The sequence below is a fragment of the Paralichthys olivaceus genome, chromosome 18 (assembly GCF_024713975.1).
Source record: "Paralichthys olivaceus isolate ysfri-2021 chromosome 18, ASM2471397v2, whole genome shotgun sequence".
NCBI lineage: Eukaryota > Metazoa > Chordata > Actinopteri > Pleuronectiformes > Paralichthyidae > Paralichthys > Paralichthys olivaceus.
In genome coordinates, this window is record NC_091110.1 from 1,783,817 (window position 1) to 1,801,037 (window position 17,221).

At 40.0% G+C, this 17,221-nt stretch overlaps 1 protein-coding gene and 1 long non-coding RNA gene across 2 annotated transcripts in view; one reads left to right on the forward strand and one right to left on the reverse strand.

Moving 5' to 3' along the window:
- megf10 (multiple EGF-like-domains 10) overlaps positions 1-17,221 on the reverse strand; it is a 47,883-nt gene that overhangs the window by 13,610 nt on the left and 17,052 nt on the right. Inside the window, exons 5-9 of the mRNA XM_020081808.2 lie at positions 15,338-15,430; positions 5,241-5,487; positions 4,435-4,555; positions 4,055-4,191; positions 1,505-1,717 (exon numbers count right to left, since the gene is read on the reverse strand). Coding sequence (XP_019937367.1) covers positions 1,505-1,717; positions 4,055-4,191; positions 4,435-4,555; positions 5,241-5,487; positions 15,338-15,430 — 811 coding nt within the window. The remainder of the gene's footprint in view (positions 1-1,504; positions 1,718-4,054; positions 4,192-4,434; positions 4,556-5,240; positions 5,488-15,337; positions 15,431-17,221) is intronic.
- LOC138405432 (uncharacterized) lies at positions 1,122-5,475 on the forward strand. The gene is made up of 4 exons (XR_011239168.1): positions 1,122-1,402; positions 4,074-4,246; positions 4,449-4,577; positions 5,343-5,475. It is a non-coding gene; the product is annotated as an uncharacterized lncRNA (long non-coding RNA).

Below are 17,221 nucleotides of genomic sequence, written 5' to 3' on the forward strand. Positions count from 1 at the left end.
GTTCGTAGGAAATCTGGAGTTCAGGGCATGTCTGAAAACAGCTTCACAGAATCACCACTGGCCTGCCATGCCTCAGGAGGTTTAGTGTGCTTGAAACAAATCTTTTCATAAAAAGCATCATTCAACCACATCTAAAATTCAACAGTCTCTCCATGTCTCGGGTGGGTGCACCTGACTGGCACGGTGCTCATGTGTGCTGTGTGGACTTGGTTTCACTTCATTTTAATTGAATCAATTTCAACGAATCAATGGGTTTCTGTGGAAAATAAACAAAGCAGCACTGTGAAGAATAAAACCAACAAATAAAGCTATTGAATGACATCAGAAAAGGTATTGTACCTAAAAACTGAAAAGATTCAAGTTTACCACATCATGCCTTTCACTATCAGCTGATGAGGGACTCAACACTCAAACCTTTCACCTCATATGCCACTTAAACCCTATTTAACCATGTTTCCACTCCCTTATTGCTTTGGCATGCCAGCACAACCAAATGGAGAGTATTAGCCAGTGATCAAACTCAAAGGCTCCATGTTCTCTGAGAATAGGTAGATACCAGTGGAGGTTCAAAAGAGAACAAAAGGCTCAGTCAAAAGAAAAAAATGAGATGGGCCTTATTTCCACACCTCTCTGGATTTAAATAATTAATAAGGAATCGGTGCAGTATTGAGCAGGAATAGTGCAACAGTGAAACAGTGCTGCAATGTAAACAGAGTACGTCTTTTAGGTGCTTGTTTTTTCCACAGATTGTTATGAGTGTCTGGCTGTACTATGAATAGGGGGCCTACAGAGACAGCCCTTTCTGTTAAAAAGGAAGACAACAGCCATTTTACCACTGTGTGCAAAGCCACCACACTCCAAGTACATGGGAGTTGCTTGAGTACTCCTGTCCCGATTGGTTAGTTGGTTTGTGTCTGTGTGGTACATTGACTGAAGTGCACAAAGGCTCGAGGAGCAGCACCACTTACTAGTGATGATATAGACATTAAACACACCATAGGTAAAGTCAGAGAGAGTAAGAGAGAATGTTTACTTAAAAAAAATCAAACTGGCCAAACTGGGACCCAGGTATTTTGTTTGTCAAGTGTTTTCTGAGTAGCAGAACTGTGTAGAAGCTGACTGGATGTGACTGAGGGTCATGATGTTTTTCCCTCCATGCCAGCAGAGCGGGGATTATCTACAGTGCGACAGGTGGAATGTGGCTGTATTTGTCAGTGACTGTTTGACTGACAGCTGGTCTGCGTGACACAGCAGTCCCATTGATGATCAGCAGATCAGCTGTTCTCTGCCCCGGACACATGCAACCTGCCAGCTGTGCCAGCCTAACAGATCTAACTGAGTACTGGCCACAGTCGACTGTGTAAAGGAACAAAGATCACACTAACAAACATACAGACAACGGGTGAGTACCTTCTTTTGCCTTTTTCAATACGTTTGAATGGAAAAAAGACACGAAACCATGAACTCAATGAAGAGCAACGTTTGAACACTATTCCTTGCTTACCTTTGTGTGTTCTGGATGTAACATGGACACTTCCTGTCACACCGGAGGCCGTAGTGAGCTTCAGGACACAGTCGTACCTCACAGATCTCCCCTGTGTAGCCTGGCTCACACAGACACATTCCGTTGGTGTGGTAGCACTTGCTGTTGTTCTTACAGCGACACGTCTTTGCGCAGCCAGCACCATAAGTTCCAATAGGACACTCATCTTGGCACCTGTTTGAACCACAAGGCACAGCAGTATCCATCGTGGATTAGAAAATACAAAGGCTTCATTAAAAACCTTAATCAAATACCTGCTTGTGTTGTTCCTGTCATTACAATTATTTCTCCTAAAAATACATTTTCATAGAGAATGAAGTATGCTGACGTTCATGTTAAACATGTCTATAAAGTGTTCATTGCCATAGATTATTTAAAATGAAAAAATGGGATTTGATGCAAAAATTTGAAGTTAAATGTCATAGTTTTTTAGTAATTGAACCTTTGTTAAGTTCAGACTTGATTATTGTAATTCCATTGGATCCACTAGTAAGTCTTCAAAAACTCTGCAGCATGTTACCTGACCAGAACCAGCAAAACATTTCTCCTGTATTAGCTTCACTACATTCCTGTTAAATTTCGAAGATAATTTAAGATTATCCTTCTCATTTAGAAAGTTTAGTTTAGTTTAGTTAAGTTAGGAGAGTCAGAGCCAGAGTTTTCAGCTATCAAGCTCCTTTTCTTTGGCAGCCATTCCTGACTTTTGCTGAGGGTTAAGGGCAGAGGATGACACACCAGCTAAGTGGAAGCACAGACTACGGTGTGTGTGTGTGTGTATATATATGTATATATGTATGTATGTATGTATGTATGCCTGAGATTATTATTATTTGACCATACATCTCTGTAAAACATGAAACAAGGCACTAAATATATATATATACAGTATATATATATTTTTATAACTTTATAAGACAGTCCCTGAGTAATGCATCCCTAAGGTGTGCCAAATGCAAATTGATAAATAAAAGTGTGAATATGACGGCATGTATACATAGCATGCATGTATATACTGTTGTATTATAGTCAAATTCCAATCCCAAAAATAACAACAAAGATCTCACAATAAGGGGCTAACGATCACTGTACCACGAGCATTTCACAGGAGAGTACACATGTTATAATATCCTATTAATTCTATTCCACACTGATCATTAATCTGTGTTTTGTCCTGGAGCAGTTTTAGTTGTACAGACTAATCTACAGAACATCACACATGACTGACTGCAGTGAAAAGGCTCCCTGGTGAATCCACAGCTGAACACAGTCATTGTTGGAAGACAGCGCCTCAGCTAATGTGGCAAACAGCTACCACTCAGGAAATGAACGCCGTGGGTTCTACTTCAATTGACAGTCAGTGTGGTGTTTCTCATATTTGATCCCATCAGCCATGTCTCAACAGGACACCCGTTCCAGCTGACAGCATAGTTACATTTATTAAATCCTGTCATCTACATTCCCTTCCTTTATCGTCTTGTTAATGGTTTCCAGTGGGTTTGGGTGTGCCATGGCCGGCCCAGTTCCAACCAGTGCTATACCATAATGTTCAGCTTCTCTTAAACCCTTATTTAGTCATAAAAGTGCACTTGGAGAGGCTATTCCTGTCTCATCACTGGTCTGCTTAAGTATATGGTGCATGCTCTCTGATATTGCTAATTATATGGGCCTGAAGCCATGTGTGGTGCTCTGCTGAGATTTGTCTGTGAAAATACTGACTATGTTTCCTGCTTGTGTTTTCTCTCCTCCTCTGTGGGATGTGTGTGTGTGTGTGTGTGTGGGGGGGGGGGGGGGGGGGGGGGGGGGGGGGTATGGCAAACACAGATCATTTAATTTTGATTTAGCCAATCTGACATTTCAGCATGTCATAATTGGGTCGAGTGGGTCAAAACACATCTTCTGAACTTAAGGGGTTGATTTTAAAACTTGAATCTCCCTGAGCTACAGAGTTGAGCAAGGGCAGCAGAGTCAAACAGAATGTATGTCTCCATTGAGCATCACTACTTAAGCATGTCAGCCCATCTTCTCATGACAGATCTATGAGGGAGGATTTTTGTCAAACTGACCATATGTCCTTATGTTCCCTAAAACTGCACAAACAATCTTAACTGTGGAAATTCTCAGGACCTTAGCTTCCCCCTTTTTATTGAAGACTGATGCAACTTAACCTATTGGTGACTTTTTATCTTTTTAGGCAATAAAAACAAAAAATGTATTTATTAGAACCAATGAAAAGTTTCAAAACGTAACACATGTAAGACAATCTACATGTCAGGTGATCTGTGTCACACACATTTTGCAGAATGCAAATAAATGGACAAAACCTGTCAAAATAATAACCATACAAAAATATAAAAACTGGATCCTGTGTGTTTACAGGTGAATTGATTCATTGAATTTAGATTTGTGCAAATCCCGGGAAATCCAGGTTAAGCACTCGGGGGGATAGTGGTTTGAACAGAAGCTGCTGCTGTTACTGTAGAGATGCTGATGTGCTGAAAAAGTTGCTCTTACCGTTCTCCTGTGTATCCAGGGGTGCAAAGACACTGTCCAGTGGACAACACACAAAAGCCGTTGTTGTGACACTGACATTCCTGGGAACAGTTCTGTCCAAATCTCCCCTCTGGACATGGCTGGCCGCACACTGTACCCTGCACACAGCAGCCACAACAGGAACATACATACGGAATCAAAGCTGTTAATCACGTGAGCAGTTGTTTCTCCTCAACCCTTTTTATGGCCTGGGTATCTGTTTCCCATTAATGTTAGAACAATGTATTGTTCATTAATATGTTGAATTTGCTAATAAAATGTACGGTATGTATTTTGTCAAAAACAATAAAGGTAAGTGTGAATGGCATAAGCCATTCTTCTTAACAGTTAAGAGTGCGTACCATCCATCCTGCAGGACAGGAGCACTCTCCGGTCACATGGTGACACACTCCACCATTCTGACAAGGACATCTCTCCTCACACTGCGGCCCATGTTTACCTGGAGGACAGAGGTCTTCACAGCTATGAAGAGAAAGGAAACAAGGTCCAGTTCATATGTGTGCACTTGTCAAGGTCATGTGTGAGAATTGGTTTTGTTAAAGATGTGAATTTCCGTTAGAGTTACAGACAAAAGTGACATTCAACAAAGATGATCCCAGCTTTTGCAGCACAAACACAGTAATGTAAGTCCCACCAGCTTTTTAAACAGGTTCACATATTCCCCTTGTGCCTTTTATATGATTAAAGAGACACAAGCTATCAGCACCATGACTGAGTATTTCCACCTTAACACTGCAGTAAACAAATGCCTGTCTGAAAAAAACTGATTCAGGCAGCCAGGGTTTGTGATGTCACAAACCAATCGTGTCAAACTGTGGGTGGGGCTCGGTAGCTGCAGGTGAGCATGGGCAGGGCCATGTTAGCATATTCAGAGATTCCGGTCACAAAATGAAGTGCGAAATCTTGATGGACATTTTTCAGGGGGTAAAATAATTTCACTTCTGGAGTGTTTTTTTCACATGGTCATAGTCTTCATCATCTGATAAAACAATTCTCCTGCCTGACCTTAAAAATCAGTTATCTCAGATTTGTTTATTTTCTGTTCTAGATGATCATATTTTTAGCAGTTGCAGTACTAATAGTATGTTAGACTACTTTTAGAGACTAGAAACACCAAACAGATGCTCACACTTTCTCTTCAACTTACAAAGCTCCGGTGTATCCTGGTGTGCACCTGCATTCTCCAGTCACATGGTGACAGGCAGCACCATTCTGGCATTGACATTTCTGTTGGCATCCGTTTCCGTAGGTACCCATTTCACACTGGGTCTCACATCGCCAGCCTCTGTATCCGGGAGTGCAGATACAGGCTCCAGTGATGGGGTTACACAGTGCTCCGTTCTGGCACTGACATCTGTTACTGCAGTGGGGTCCCCAGTGGTTACTGTCACAAGCTGAAAATCAAAGTCAAGATTGGACACAAGTAGAATCCAGTTAAGTTCCAGGATGAACAGGATGAACAGGACATGCACGAGCAATGGGTAACCTTTGTAAATAAAAGATTTCAGTTATTGATTTTTAATCGATTTTTCTCTTTTTTTTAATAAATTGAATTTTTCACCTTGACATTATGGGTCACTGAGTGTAGGTTGAAGGCAAAATAGCTACTTTATCCACTTAAAATTAAGTTGTCAACACATCAATGTGCAGTAGGTGAATGGGGTCATAATACATTCTGTATATGTAAAGCCAAAGCACAGCCTGACCCAAAATGGAGATTTGCCGGGGACTTGTGTCCCACCACACAATTAAGAAAAGTCAACCATTTGAACTGATTCTTAGGGCTGAAACCAAAGGCTGCTTTAATCACTGTCATGAAAACCATCGGATTCTACAAGCAGCTGATGACCTAACCCCGCCTCATTAACCTTTGGCTGTTGGATTTCCATCCCTAATGAGACCATACCTCATATGAGTGATTTCTACCATGCATCTGGCTTTCCAATCACAATTTGTAATGGAAGCCTTAGCCACATGATAAACCTGACAATGTGTTGGACCACATGTTTATTCTAGATGTCTTTCATCTTGATGAGGACACATTGAGAGACTGTTGCCATCCAGCGTCTGGTAATGACTGGGGACAAAACAGGAGAGTCAGGAAGGTTTACAGTGACTGCCAGACCTTTAATTATGGGACTGTGCGTCATAGAGGTTTATATTAGGTTCATGGGCAAGTGAGATTTTTCACTAGGAAAAAACCAAGGACTTCATAATGAATACTGTGTATACTACTGTATACTACCATAGTCAGCTACGTGTTTGGCAGGTTTAGTGATAATTGATCATTTCTGTCCAAAGATAAACATAACAGGCTCAATTTGTATTCACCACCTTTTGATCATGGTGGTTTACTTATGCCGTCATTGTTCTGTTCAATGATTTGCACTCATTCTAATGACCCACCTCCACCCAGCACCCGCCTGTTGGCTCTGTGTCTATATCCCGCTGGAAAAGTTATTATTGTCACTCCCTGCTGTGCTAAGTTTGGTGTTTCCTTGTGAGAGTGATGTGGTCAGAGCCTTCATGCTAAATATTAGGACTGAACACAGTTGAGTTGGCTGACCGAAGGTCCTTGATGGACTTTAAAAGTTTCAACAATAATTTGAATGTATCATCTTCCATATTTAACTCATGTGAGGGTTTGTGAACGTTCATGCACATGGAGCTTTCAGTAGTTTTTTCTGCATCAGACTACAGTTTCCAAGGTCAAGAATAATCTGAAAACTACAGTATTTTTCTGCAGGAAGTGCCGAACCCGTTGCAGAAGAGTTTTGGTCACCTGACAATGCTCAGTCCAAAGTTTAGTCTTTTAATCTGAAGCCTCATATTTTGGTTCATGACAAAGCTTTAATTATGTGTCTGTTAAATAAGAAAAAAGTGCTGTGTTGGTTTTTGACTCCTGAGGCTGTGACTGACATCAGAATATAAAGAATAGAATGCAAAAATGCATGTGAACTGTCCCAGTATCTTGTGGTTACATGTGCCTTTCCTATTCTTTCTCTTTGGGTAGTGCAGAGAATAAAGATGCACTGTCTCTCATGAACTACATCAGAGAATACTTAATACATTTTAGTTTTTTCAACATGTCCTTGGTGACATATTTAATTGTCTTACTATTAGATATAAAGACAGTTAACGTGACATAAAATCTTCATATGAGAAGAGAATAGAATGTTTATACATTTTCAAATGAAATAGAAAATGAATTTCATAGACGAGAATATTAGGCAGCAGTCAGACAAACATACAACTCAGTAGTATTAGAACATATGATGCAGTAGGATGTTATCAGTGTGGTATTAAGAAACACAGGTGAACCAACACAAGTTTTTTGAATGATTTACATCCATTCTGAAGAGAAGCTGTAGCTGTAGTGTAGCTGAGGTCAGACTCATCTAATAAGTTACACTGTGAAAATGTAGCTAAACTAGCTTTCATTCTCAGCAGCAATGTGATGCAAAACAAGCTGTCCAGATTTAACAGGCCTTTTAGTGTTTCTTTATAAATGCAACACAAATAAAAATCTGTGAGAAGAGGATGATGAATGGAGCAATGTCTTGCTGCCTTTTCACTTTTAAAGTTAATGTTAGTAGCATTGAAAAATATGACTTAATTCAATGGGCTGCTTAGAGGCAAACAACTAGCCACTTTTAAGGTGGAATATTTTTGTAACTCAATGGTTGAGTCTTAAAGTGATATCAAAACAAAGATATTAATTAAATGCAAACTGCAAATATTTGATCTTGTCACTTGGAGAAAAAAGTGTCAGCAGCCTATGTTGTTCCTGTGCACAGCTCCTTGGTGTTGGTAAGAAGGGAAGGCCCAACATGAATTTAAACTACAAATAAGTTCCTCCCATCAGGTTCATGCAAGGAGAGGCCTGCTTTGAGAGGTCACATGATACAATTTAGTTTGGTTCAGCTTTAAGTTGCTACTCATTGTTAACAGGTAAGCATCAGTTAGTTTTCATCAGAGGGGAAAAGTTCTCACTTGTAGTGAACAAGAATTATCGGCCTGCAGTTGATTCTACTAACTATATGTACATAATCTTTATCTTTGAGACAAAATCCCCAAAAGATAGACTTGAGGCATCATGTTCAAAAGGCCAGAAACATGTTTTGTGAAGACTCTGCGACCTTGACCTGTGACCTGTGAACACCCAAATCTGATCAGTTCATCTAAATAAAAATATAACATGTTCACAAGGCAAAAAAGTGTTTTGTGAAGTCACAGTTCGAGAGAAAATATGTTCAGAAGAACGGGACGGACGGACAACCTGAAAACATAATGCCTTCAGCTACTGGTTCTCTCTGGCACTGACAGTAACAAAACATATAGCAGGAGGCACTTTACATCCACAGCTGGTAATTGAATTTTCAAACTAACTATTTTAGGGGCTCAAATTAATATTGTCTATTTTGGGTTTGGTCACCTACATTATATATATATTATATAATATATAATATATATTGTAGGCCACAATTATTAAAGCAACAGTGATCAAGATGACATTTTTATTTGAATTAACAACAAATTATTTGAGCTGGGCTCCACTCTTCTGCTACACCGACAACACAGAGTCTGGTGTTTATGTGCCCAGCATGCAAAGTAACACAGCCATCCCCAACTATTCCACCATTCTGAGGTTGTTCAAGTGATTAACAGGCTCCTTTTATTCCTCCTGCATTAGCCTACTTCTCTTTGCCCTGATAAAAGTGTGCACTTCCTTTTCCTCAGGCAGTCTTGTCCTGTGTGACAAACAGTTGTGAGGAGAGATGGGGGTTGGGTGGGGGATAAAGGGGAGGTGCAGATTAGAAATACTAAAATGCACATGTAAAACCCTTCCTGCATTCAACTCGGCCATCCCGGTACCTTTGTGAAACCTGACCTAGATTGAAGAAAGGCCAGACTCCAGGAGCTTGAGGCTCCTCATCCACTCGCTGGAGAACAGACTGTTCCCTTTCACTGGCCTATTCAACACGGTCTTGAACAAAAAAGACTGCACTGTGCCAGGGTTTGGTCACAAGGTTGGATGCAACTCAGGATCTCAGGTTTTTAAAAAAAAAATCCTTATACTTCTTAATGTTCGCCTGAGTTCACGGGACAAAACATGAGCGAGAGTAAACCTTCAACATCCATGTATCTTCATTTGAGTGAATGCAGACACAACAAATCATAAAACGCTTCAACCCAAAAGTAACACAAAGTTTTGAGCCAGTAACTTGAGCTGCTGATGGTTGGCTCAGCTCTCACTCTCTTCACTAAGGAGGGATTGGGGCCGGAATGTTTTTCCATCTATCTAGTGATTACCCAGTCTACCAGGCATGGTGCACTCATGGGAACAGAAAACGCCTTTCACACTGATACGGAGGATTCGCAGTGAGAAAAAACATCTGTAGCATTCTTCCACTTTCCCATGCTGAAGGGGAATGTGTATCACCCAGAGTTTTATCGTCATATTACAATAAAATGGTCACTCCATTCAGCAACGTCTTTACACATATATAGCACAGTGTCTATATATGTGGAAGACACAGAACACAAGATGCTTTTCATTAGTTTTCTTATTTAAATGTCACTCTTTGTCTTTCCACTAACACACACACAACCGAGAAGAAGAGGCATATCTCTGAAGAACTCCACCAGACCAATTGATTATTCATGGTGAGAACTTTTCATCCTGTTTTGTATAATGTCTTATGTGTTTCTGTAAAATCGAAAACTCACTCTGATCGTGTCATAGTGATGTAAGATTCAACTCATTATTGATTTGAGATACACTATGTTTGAGTTTATACACTCAGTTATAAGTAAGAGGGGGAACGTTAATACGTTCTTGTGATTAAAAAAACGTTTTAGCTCTTTATCAGAAATCATTATACAAGTGTTGATGCAGAATTAACATGTGACAGGGTTGATCCGATCAAGAGTAAACAGCGTGCCTCCAGTGCCACCTTATAATTGAATCTCACTTCAACACTCTGTATACAATCAAATATGAATATGAGAAGGAGGGGTGAGAGAGAGAAGCTGGGGACCTGATGCTGGCAGATGCAGGTGACATTAAATACGACGAAGAATGGCCTCCAAGAAGCCTGAAGCTCCAGGAAATAAAGTGGGTGTGTTGGAGAAGATTTGAGTGACTTGAGTTGAATTAAATCTCAAATAATGTGATAATATTAATAAAAGGACAGAAAGTTAAGTACTGTAGGTTTATTGACTAAAACGCACAAAAAGAGGATCCTACACGGACTGTAGGACTATACAGTACATGCTGTTACTCAGTATATTCTCACAGCTGAACTTAAGGCCTCCTGAGCATCTTGTGCTGTTGTCATGTGTACTTTTAATCACATGCTCCAGTGCCTCAGGTCATTTGCTACCACACAGTTTTCTCCTGCTATTATTCCTGCTCACCAGTGAACACAACCTCCTGCCATTTCCTGCTCTTGTTCCCCAAATTGATCCTCAGACATATTGTTGAAGCTCACTGACCCGTAAAACACAGTCAATGCATCTTAGTATTATCTGGAAATTAGACTTCAGTTTCTGAAGGGGGTCGTGAATGAACAGTGGCTGAATGCTGTTGGTGACTCATGTGAGTCAAGATAACTAATATATTTGCTGCTTTATCACAGAGATGTGTTCGCACAAAACCAGTCTCCCCTAGATTAACCATTTAGTGTAGAAACATGTTCTTCTCACCTAAAGAAACAAAATACCACGAATATTATATAACTAAAGGTTCAGAGCCTGTGAACCTGTTCTCTCATAGTGGAATGAGAACATCCCCAACAGGTCATGATCAGCATGACACATCTCAGCCTCTTTATCACACACTGATAGACCTTGTTCACGCTTGCTATAGATACCTGTCCTAAGAGATCTGATCACCAGAGGAGAGCTCTGAGATCAGTTCTCACCTGGCAGCAGAATGAGTCTCCATGCGTGGAGTGTCCACTCGTGATCAGATCACACTTCCTCACTCTAAATCCAAATACCCATGTCAGAGAGATAAGGGGGAAGAGAGAGAGAGCTGAGTAAATCATTGCACAACCATTTTGGTAGTCCAATAAAGAAATACTATTTTACTTATTTATTATATTTTATTATAAATCTGTAATGGGTCAGAGAATGTTGGCTGGGTCGAGTCCTCCAATGTGGTCCAGGACAAATTAATGTTCACTTAATAACCACTTCCAAATGTGTCTTAGATCCATTCACACACGTAGTGAGCTGTCCACCTGTGATCAGCTTTGTACCAGGTCTGAGCAGAGCAGTAGACAGAGCCAGGCATCAGCCTGGGATTTATGGACTGACTGGGTGTGCTGGCCAACCCAGAGTCACACATCAGTAGTTACTATAGTTACAGTAGTTACATTAGAAAACAGACAAGATGATGTGATGCTGTGTACATGGTTGATATACTGAGAAGTATATGAGGGTTTGGTTACTGCAGCAACATGGTCTTGGTCACCATATGAGAAGTTAATCGGAGACACACCAGGGTGTCCTACTGACTGGCTGTCCAAAATACTGTGTGTATTTTCTTTCCCAAAGCTTGGAAAATCATGGTCACTGCAATGTTTTCCTCCTTTTTGAGTAATGTTTAATAAAAGTTTCAAACATTGGCCATCTGTTTTGGGAAAATACATGAGCTTTATAAATACAACATTAATGCCTTTACCCCAGTGAAGTAGGTATTGTAGCACAGTTTAATTCATTGATTATGATTTTCTTGTGTCATTGCAAAGCAACATTAGATTCGAATGAACTCTAACGTCCTTAACACAATACATGTATAACCCATGTAAATCAAACTATAAGATGAGTAGTCTTCCAGCCATGAGTGGTGTCTGCAGAGCTTCTTGTCAGATATCTATGTGAGCACACAGCAGGACATGACCTGGAGCAGGGCTGGGGAACATCCAGCCTTGGTTTAGGGATTTGAATATGCTGGCTGCTTTAGAATAGCAGAGTAAATAGGTGCAACAGGATGATTCTGGTTGTTTTAGAGTTCAATTTAACAGATATCTGACTTGCATCGCTTGGAAAATCTTGAAAAAATATAAAGTGAGAATCTTTTTTTTCTTGTCTTCTCATCCGTTGTCTCTTTCTGACCAACTTTAATTTCTTCTTATCCAAACTTTTAGCAACCAGTTTTGCTTGTTGCTAATTTCTACAATTTAGCCTTATTTTTGCAAGTCATTCATTCATTCTTTCAGTTCCATGACAAGAGATATCTTTTGAGACGTGTGTGAGAGCAGACAGACTGGCTGGGTTTAGTGGGGCCCAGGAGAGCCCTGGGGCCAATATACAACAATAAGCTTCTTTATTACAGGCTGAAACTGAAGACAGCAGGGGCACACCCTGTGGGCTCCTCATGCATATCAGCTTATAGACATGCATGGAGGGGAGATTCACAGGCTCATAAGTAGAAACAAAAATAACCTCCCACAAACACTGTCTGCAAGTTTGATGTCAACAAAATAACTTACTACCACTAAACACAAACTGATGACATGATGTTGAGCATATGATCAGCAATGGGATGTTTCTGTACAGGGGAAAACACTAGAACATAGAACCTCTGCAAATAGTTGGGTTTTACACTTTCAGGAAACCATGGTATCCATAAATACTTCTTTCAGCAGGACAGTGCGGGTGCTGAGGCAGAGCCACTTCAGAACTGCCTCTGCAACTGCCAACATTTCAACAGGTCTGAAAACTGAAGCTTACATAGTCCACACTCTATACAGGCTGGTGGTGGTAATGCATCAATTCCTTTGCCAACTGTCAATAAACCATGAAGAGAAGAAGGGTTTTATACTGAGAATTCAGGTGTGTTTTCTGCTATGTATACCCATAAATATTTATCTTAAAAATGTCCAAACAGGAACACTATCTACATCTTATCTCATAATTTAAAAAAAACATATAAATATATAATATATAATTGTGTGAACATATAATATTCACTGAATATATATAGCCACTGGTCGGTGTGTTTCTGGAGGTTTCTGTGAAGGTATTTCATGTGTGCCTGATTTTTTTCATCTTTGTTAGTCTCTGTGTTTACACATGGTCACTGTACACTACAGTTTTAATGTTCAGCTGACACAAAGTTCTAAGTCAACGCCATTGTTCATCTGTTTCATTGAAAAAAAGCAAACACTGCGAGATCAGCTGTTGTTCTCGGCTCACTGATGCTACGAGAAGTAGAAAGTATCTGACCTATATTTTTTTACTCCACCCTTGCAGCCGTCAGCAGATCAAGTCAGCTACAGTCAGACCAACACACAATATATATCATACTTAATATTACATATTATTTTCATAAAAATCAGTCCTGGTTGCTGCTTTTGATCATTTTGTCTCTAAATCAGATCTCATCATACTAGTAGCAGCTGTTATTGAATGATTATAGGGCTAAATCTGGCAATGCTTTTGAAACAGCAGATCAGGGAGGTTCATCTCTTGCTCAGGGCAGGCTTGAGTGAGTTGTTGGGACAAGCTACTGGAACAAGACACACAGTAGCTGAGAAAGAAAACCTAGATAGAAGGAAACCATCCGGCCAGAACTGAGTCCGAGCAATACTGAAACGACATGTGGGAGAAGGTGACATCACAAGAAAAACAACTGATCAGCAACTGAACCAGAACACAACTGATGACCTGCAGCTAATGTCAAGACTCCTCATGCCTCCTGAAAACTCCTCATCTCAAGTCCAGCAGCCTGAGAATAAGAGCAATGAAAAGTACAGGCCCTAAACACCGGATCCAGAGAAGGCTGTGGTCGACCACATCACACAAAGTAACAGGGTGTAAGATAGCAAACGCTGAGAGGCATATCCGCTACAATAGAATACAGGAACATCAGTGCTGAGAAGTATCAAAGTCCCAATGGGACAAGTTTGAAACTGCTGAACGTGAATGTGAGCATCGTTCACTCTTGCAGGACTGAACAATGCTACATCTTTTTGTACCTTGAACGAGTCTGGGTTTTCATATGACACCTGCAGTATCTGCTGTGTGAACATGTATAGACAATGCTGGTTTGGTTGCTTTTGAAATTGTGTTATGTTCAGGTGAAATGGTTGTTATGTGTGTTTAGTCGACCTTCTACTCATTCCAATAAGATACAGCAGGTCCATGTTGACAGAACTTCATTTCATATGCTACCTCGTCAGTGTCTGCTTGTCACCGGTGGCCTAGTGGGTTTCAATAGGTTAATAAAATGGAGGATATGAGCATGAAATTGTTCACTTTGGGGACTGTCAACTTATGAACTTATGAACTATAAACATGAACTAGGTCATTTTAATCTTTATGAACTGAAGGCTGTTTAAGTGTGAACTTGCTGAACACTGCTGATTTATGAGGAGCTGCTGAGATCTCAAGGATCACTAGAGCATACTTACAATTTAAAGCTACAACAAATGGTCCGAATACGTTTGCCAATGAGAGATTTGAGTTTTGATTTCCATGAAAAACAAATGTTTTTCACATTGTCATTGTGCATTATGGAGGGAAGCCGTCAACTGCTGTCAACTGTTGTCAACAGTACAAACATCATTTTATTTTTATTTGTGAGCATTCCCACAGCATTCATATAGTCTGTTAAGTACTCTAAGCAATCAACAATACCAAGAGGTACTTTGCTGCAAAGCCACATGAACAAGGTGTAATAGTTGTGTTCAACTGCATACAAGACGCCACGTCTACTCTCATGTCCCAAAATGCAAAGCGACTATGGAAATGAAGGAGCTTCTTGCAGCTGGCCATAAGAGAAAACTGCAGCTGACGGCCGCACCGACTGTGTGTGGGCGTTATGGACCATGTAGATGTCTGAGAGACAGAACTGTAAATGAGCTTCTGTGCAGACTAATTCAATTGAAAAGTAATATCAGCCTCAAATGAGGGCGTTTTGAGCTTAGCCAGACCACAGTGAAGCAAGCACAAACCGAAAGAGTTCACGATAACAATCGTCCCAATCTGTCTTTGAAATGTCGATAGTTTTCAGATCTTTGTTTAAGTCTGAGGCAAAAGAAAAAAAACGCCATGAGAGCAAAGTGTTTCGCTCCTGTTCTGTGTTGGTATGGTATGGTACAGTGTAACAGTCAGTAAGATGATACAACTGTCTGTTTTTTCTCCTGTGTGTTCAGAGTGCTTTCACAAAAAAACAGAGTCACACACACAAAGACTTGACTGCTCACAGACAGCAGCAGCTGGAGGACTTACCACTGGAGCAGTTGGAGCCCCCCCAGCCCGGTTCACACTGGCAGGTGTTGGGGGCCATACAGCGGCCATGAACACAGCTCTCTGCACAATAAGCTGGACAAGGAGGAGACAGGAAGACAGGCCAGTCATCAGTACAATAACAAAGACTTTGAAAAGTTATCTGCATAAGAATTAGTCAGTAAACAAAACCATAATTTATTCTCCCTTCTGAGTATTAATGATTTATGTCATAAATATAAGAACTTGGAGCACGTTGTTTACAAGTAGGCTGGAAATGATAGCCACATGTTTCATAAAGAGCTGATATAAACAGATTTTCAATCAAAATGTTGTCATGCTTCCAAAAGTTTTGTTTTTCATTAATCAAAATAGCATATTTGAGGAGGATCACATTCAAAGTTAAACTGGTGGAAACACTGATTTTACATTGGCTTTAATCATTCTTTTTTTCGTTCTTGACACTTGACCACATGAGGACAAGATGATAACTGCACACTTGATATATCAGTAAATTAAACTTCATGTATATGGCAACAAACAAGTGATCAGTCTTTAGACTGGTCTGGGAAGACTGCATACCAAAAAAAGGCTGTTTTGCTTGAATACTCAACATCACTAAAAACAAACTACTCAACCCACTGTACTCGCTCTTCTAATTATTTAAATCTATTTGTTTATGTTTTTTATTATTGTGTTGATGTGCACTGGTTTCATTGTGTGTGTGTAACAGTTTGCTGTATTACTGTAAACAGCATTTCATTGTATGCAAATGCAAATAACAGTAAATTCCTTGACTTACTTAAGTGTTTCACATAAGAAAACAGCTGGATGAGAGAGGTTTCTGTGTCCGCCTGATGAATCTACGTAAGTGTAATGTTTACTCTCCTTTACACTGTGGTTTGGTCTCCTCCATCTCTGAGAACAATATTTAGATCTTCAGTGCTAAGTGCTTCAAATCTCTAAAGCAGGATTCGTGCTCCGGGATGTTGTGTGTATAAACAAGTGCAAGACTATGAATGTTTTACTGGAGAGACTGAAAATATGCACCATTGTCCCATTTGGCTTATCCCAGCTGCCTTGCCACTCTGCCTCCCAGTACAGCAACTATAAACACGTTTAATTCCCAATATGGTCAGACAGCATGTCTTTAGAACTAGTTCTGAGAGTCAACCGACCCTGTTGGGAGCCAAATTTACAGCTGTGGAATGCAAAACCAAAATAATGAGCTGAAAAAGGCTAAAGATCCCTATTGAGTTGAAAGGAAGTGCAGAGTTGGTGTTAATTTCGTAGGTTTATAACAAGTACACTATTAATATTGAAATATACTGTGTGCAACTTAGAAATTACACTGAAATGATACAATGTATAAATGATATTCGACTACACTGATTTATTTAGATTTTTTAACTTATTTCTAACATGAGAAACACAGTAGCACTGTTAGGGAGAAGGATCATAACGTTGCTTTTGTCACCAGCTGCATTTCTAGCATTTCATTGGGCCTCATTCACCAATATCTTCTTACATTTGTTCGTAAAAAGTTTTCTAAGAAAAATATTTCAGATTAACATGTAAAGGGAAAGCAAGCAAATCTACTCTATCCAAACAAAGTCTACTAAACTCAACCTTAATGTAGTTACTTGTGAAAATGCCATGGAGCAGATCCTCCTCGCTGCAGTGTTTTGTCCAGGAGCTTAGTGAGTCTATCAGAGCAGCATGTGATGGCTGCTCATACAACAGTCTTTTCACACCAAAATAAATTCCCCTCTGAACTCCTGCGGGGCCAAAATATCACATCCCTGCTTGAATCAAAGTTTCCTTTATCACCAACTACTTAGGAAATGTGTTAACACAATTCTTTCTTTTACTGTGACTGCTGAACAA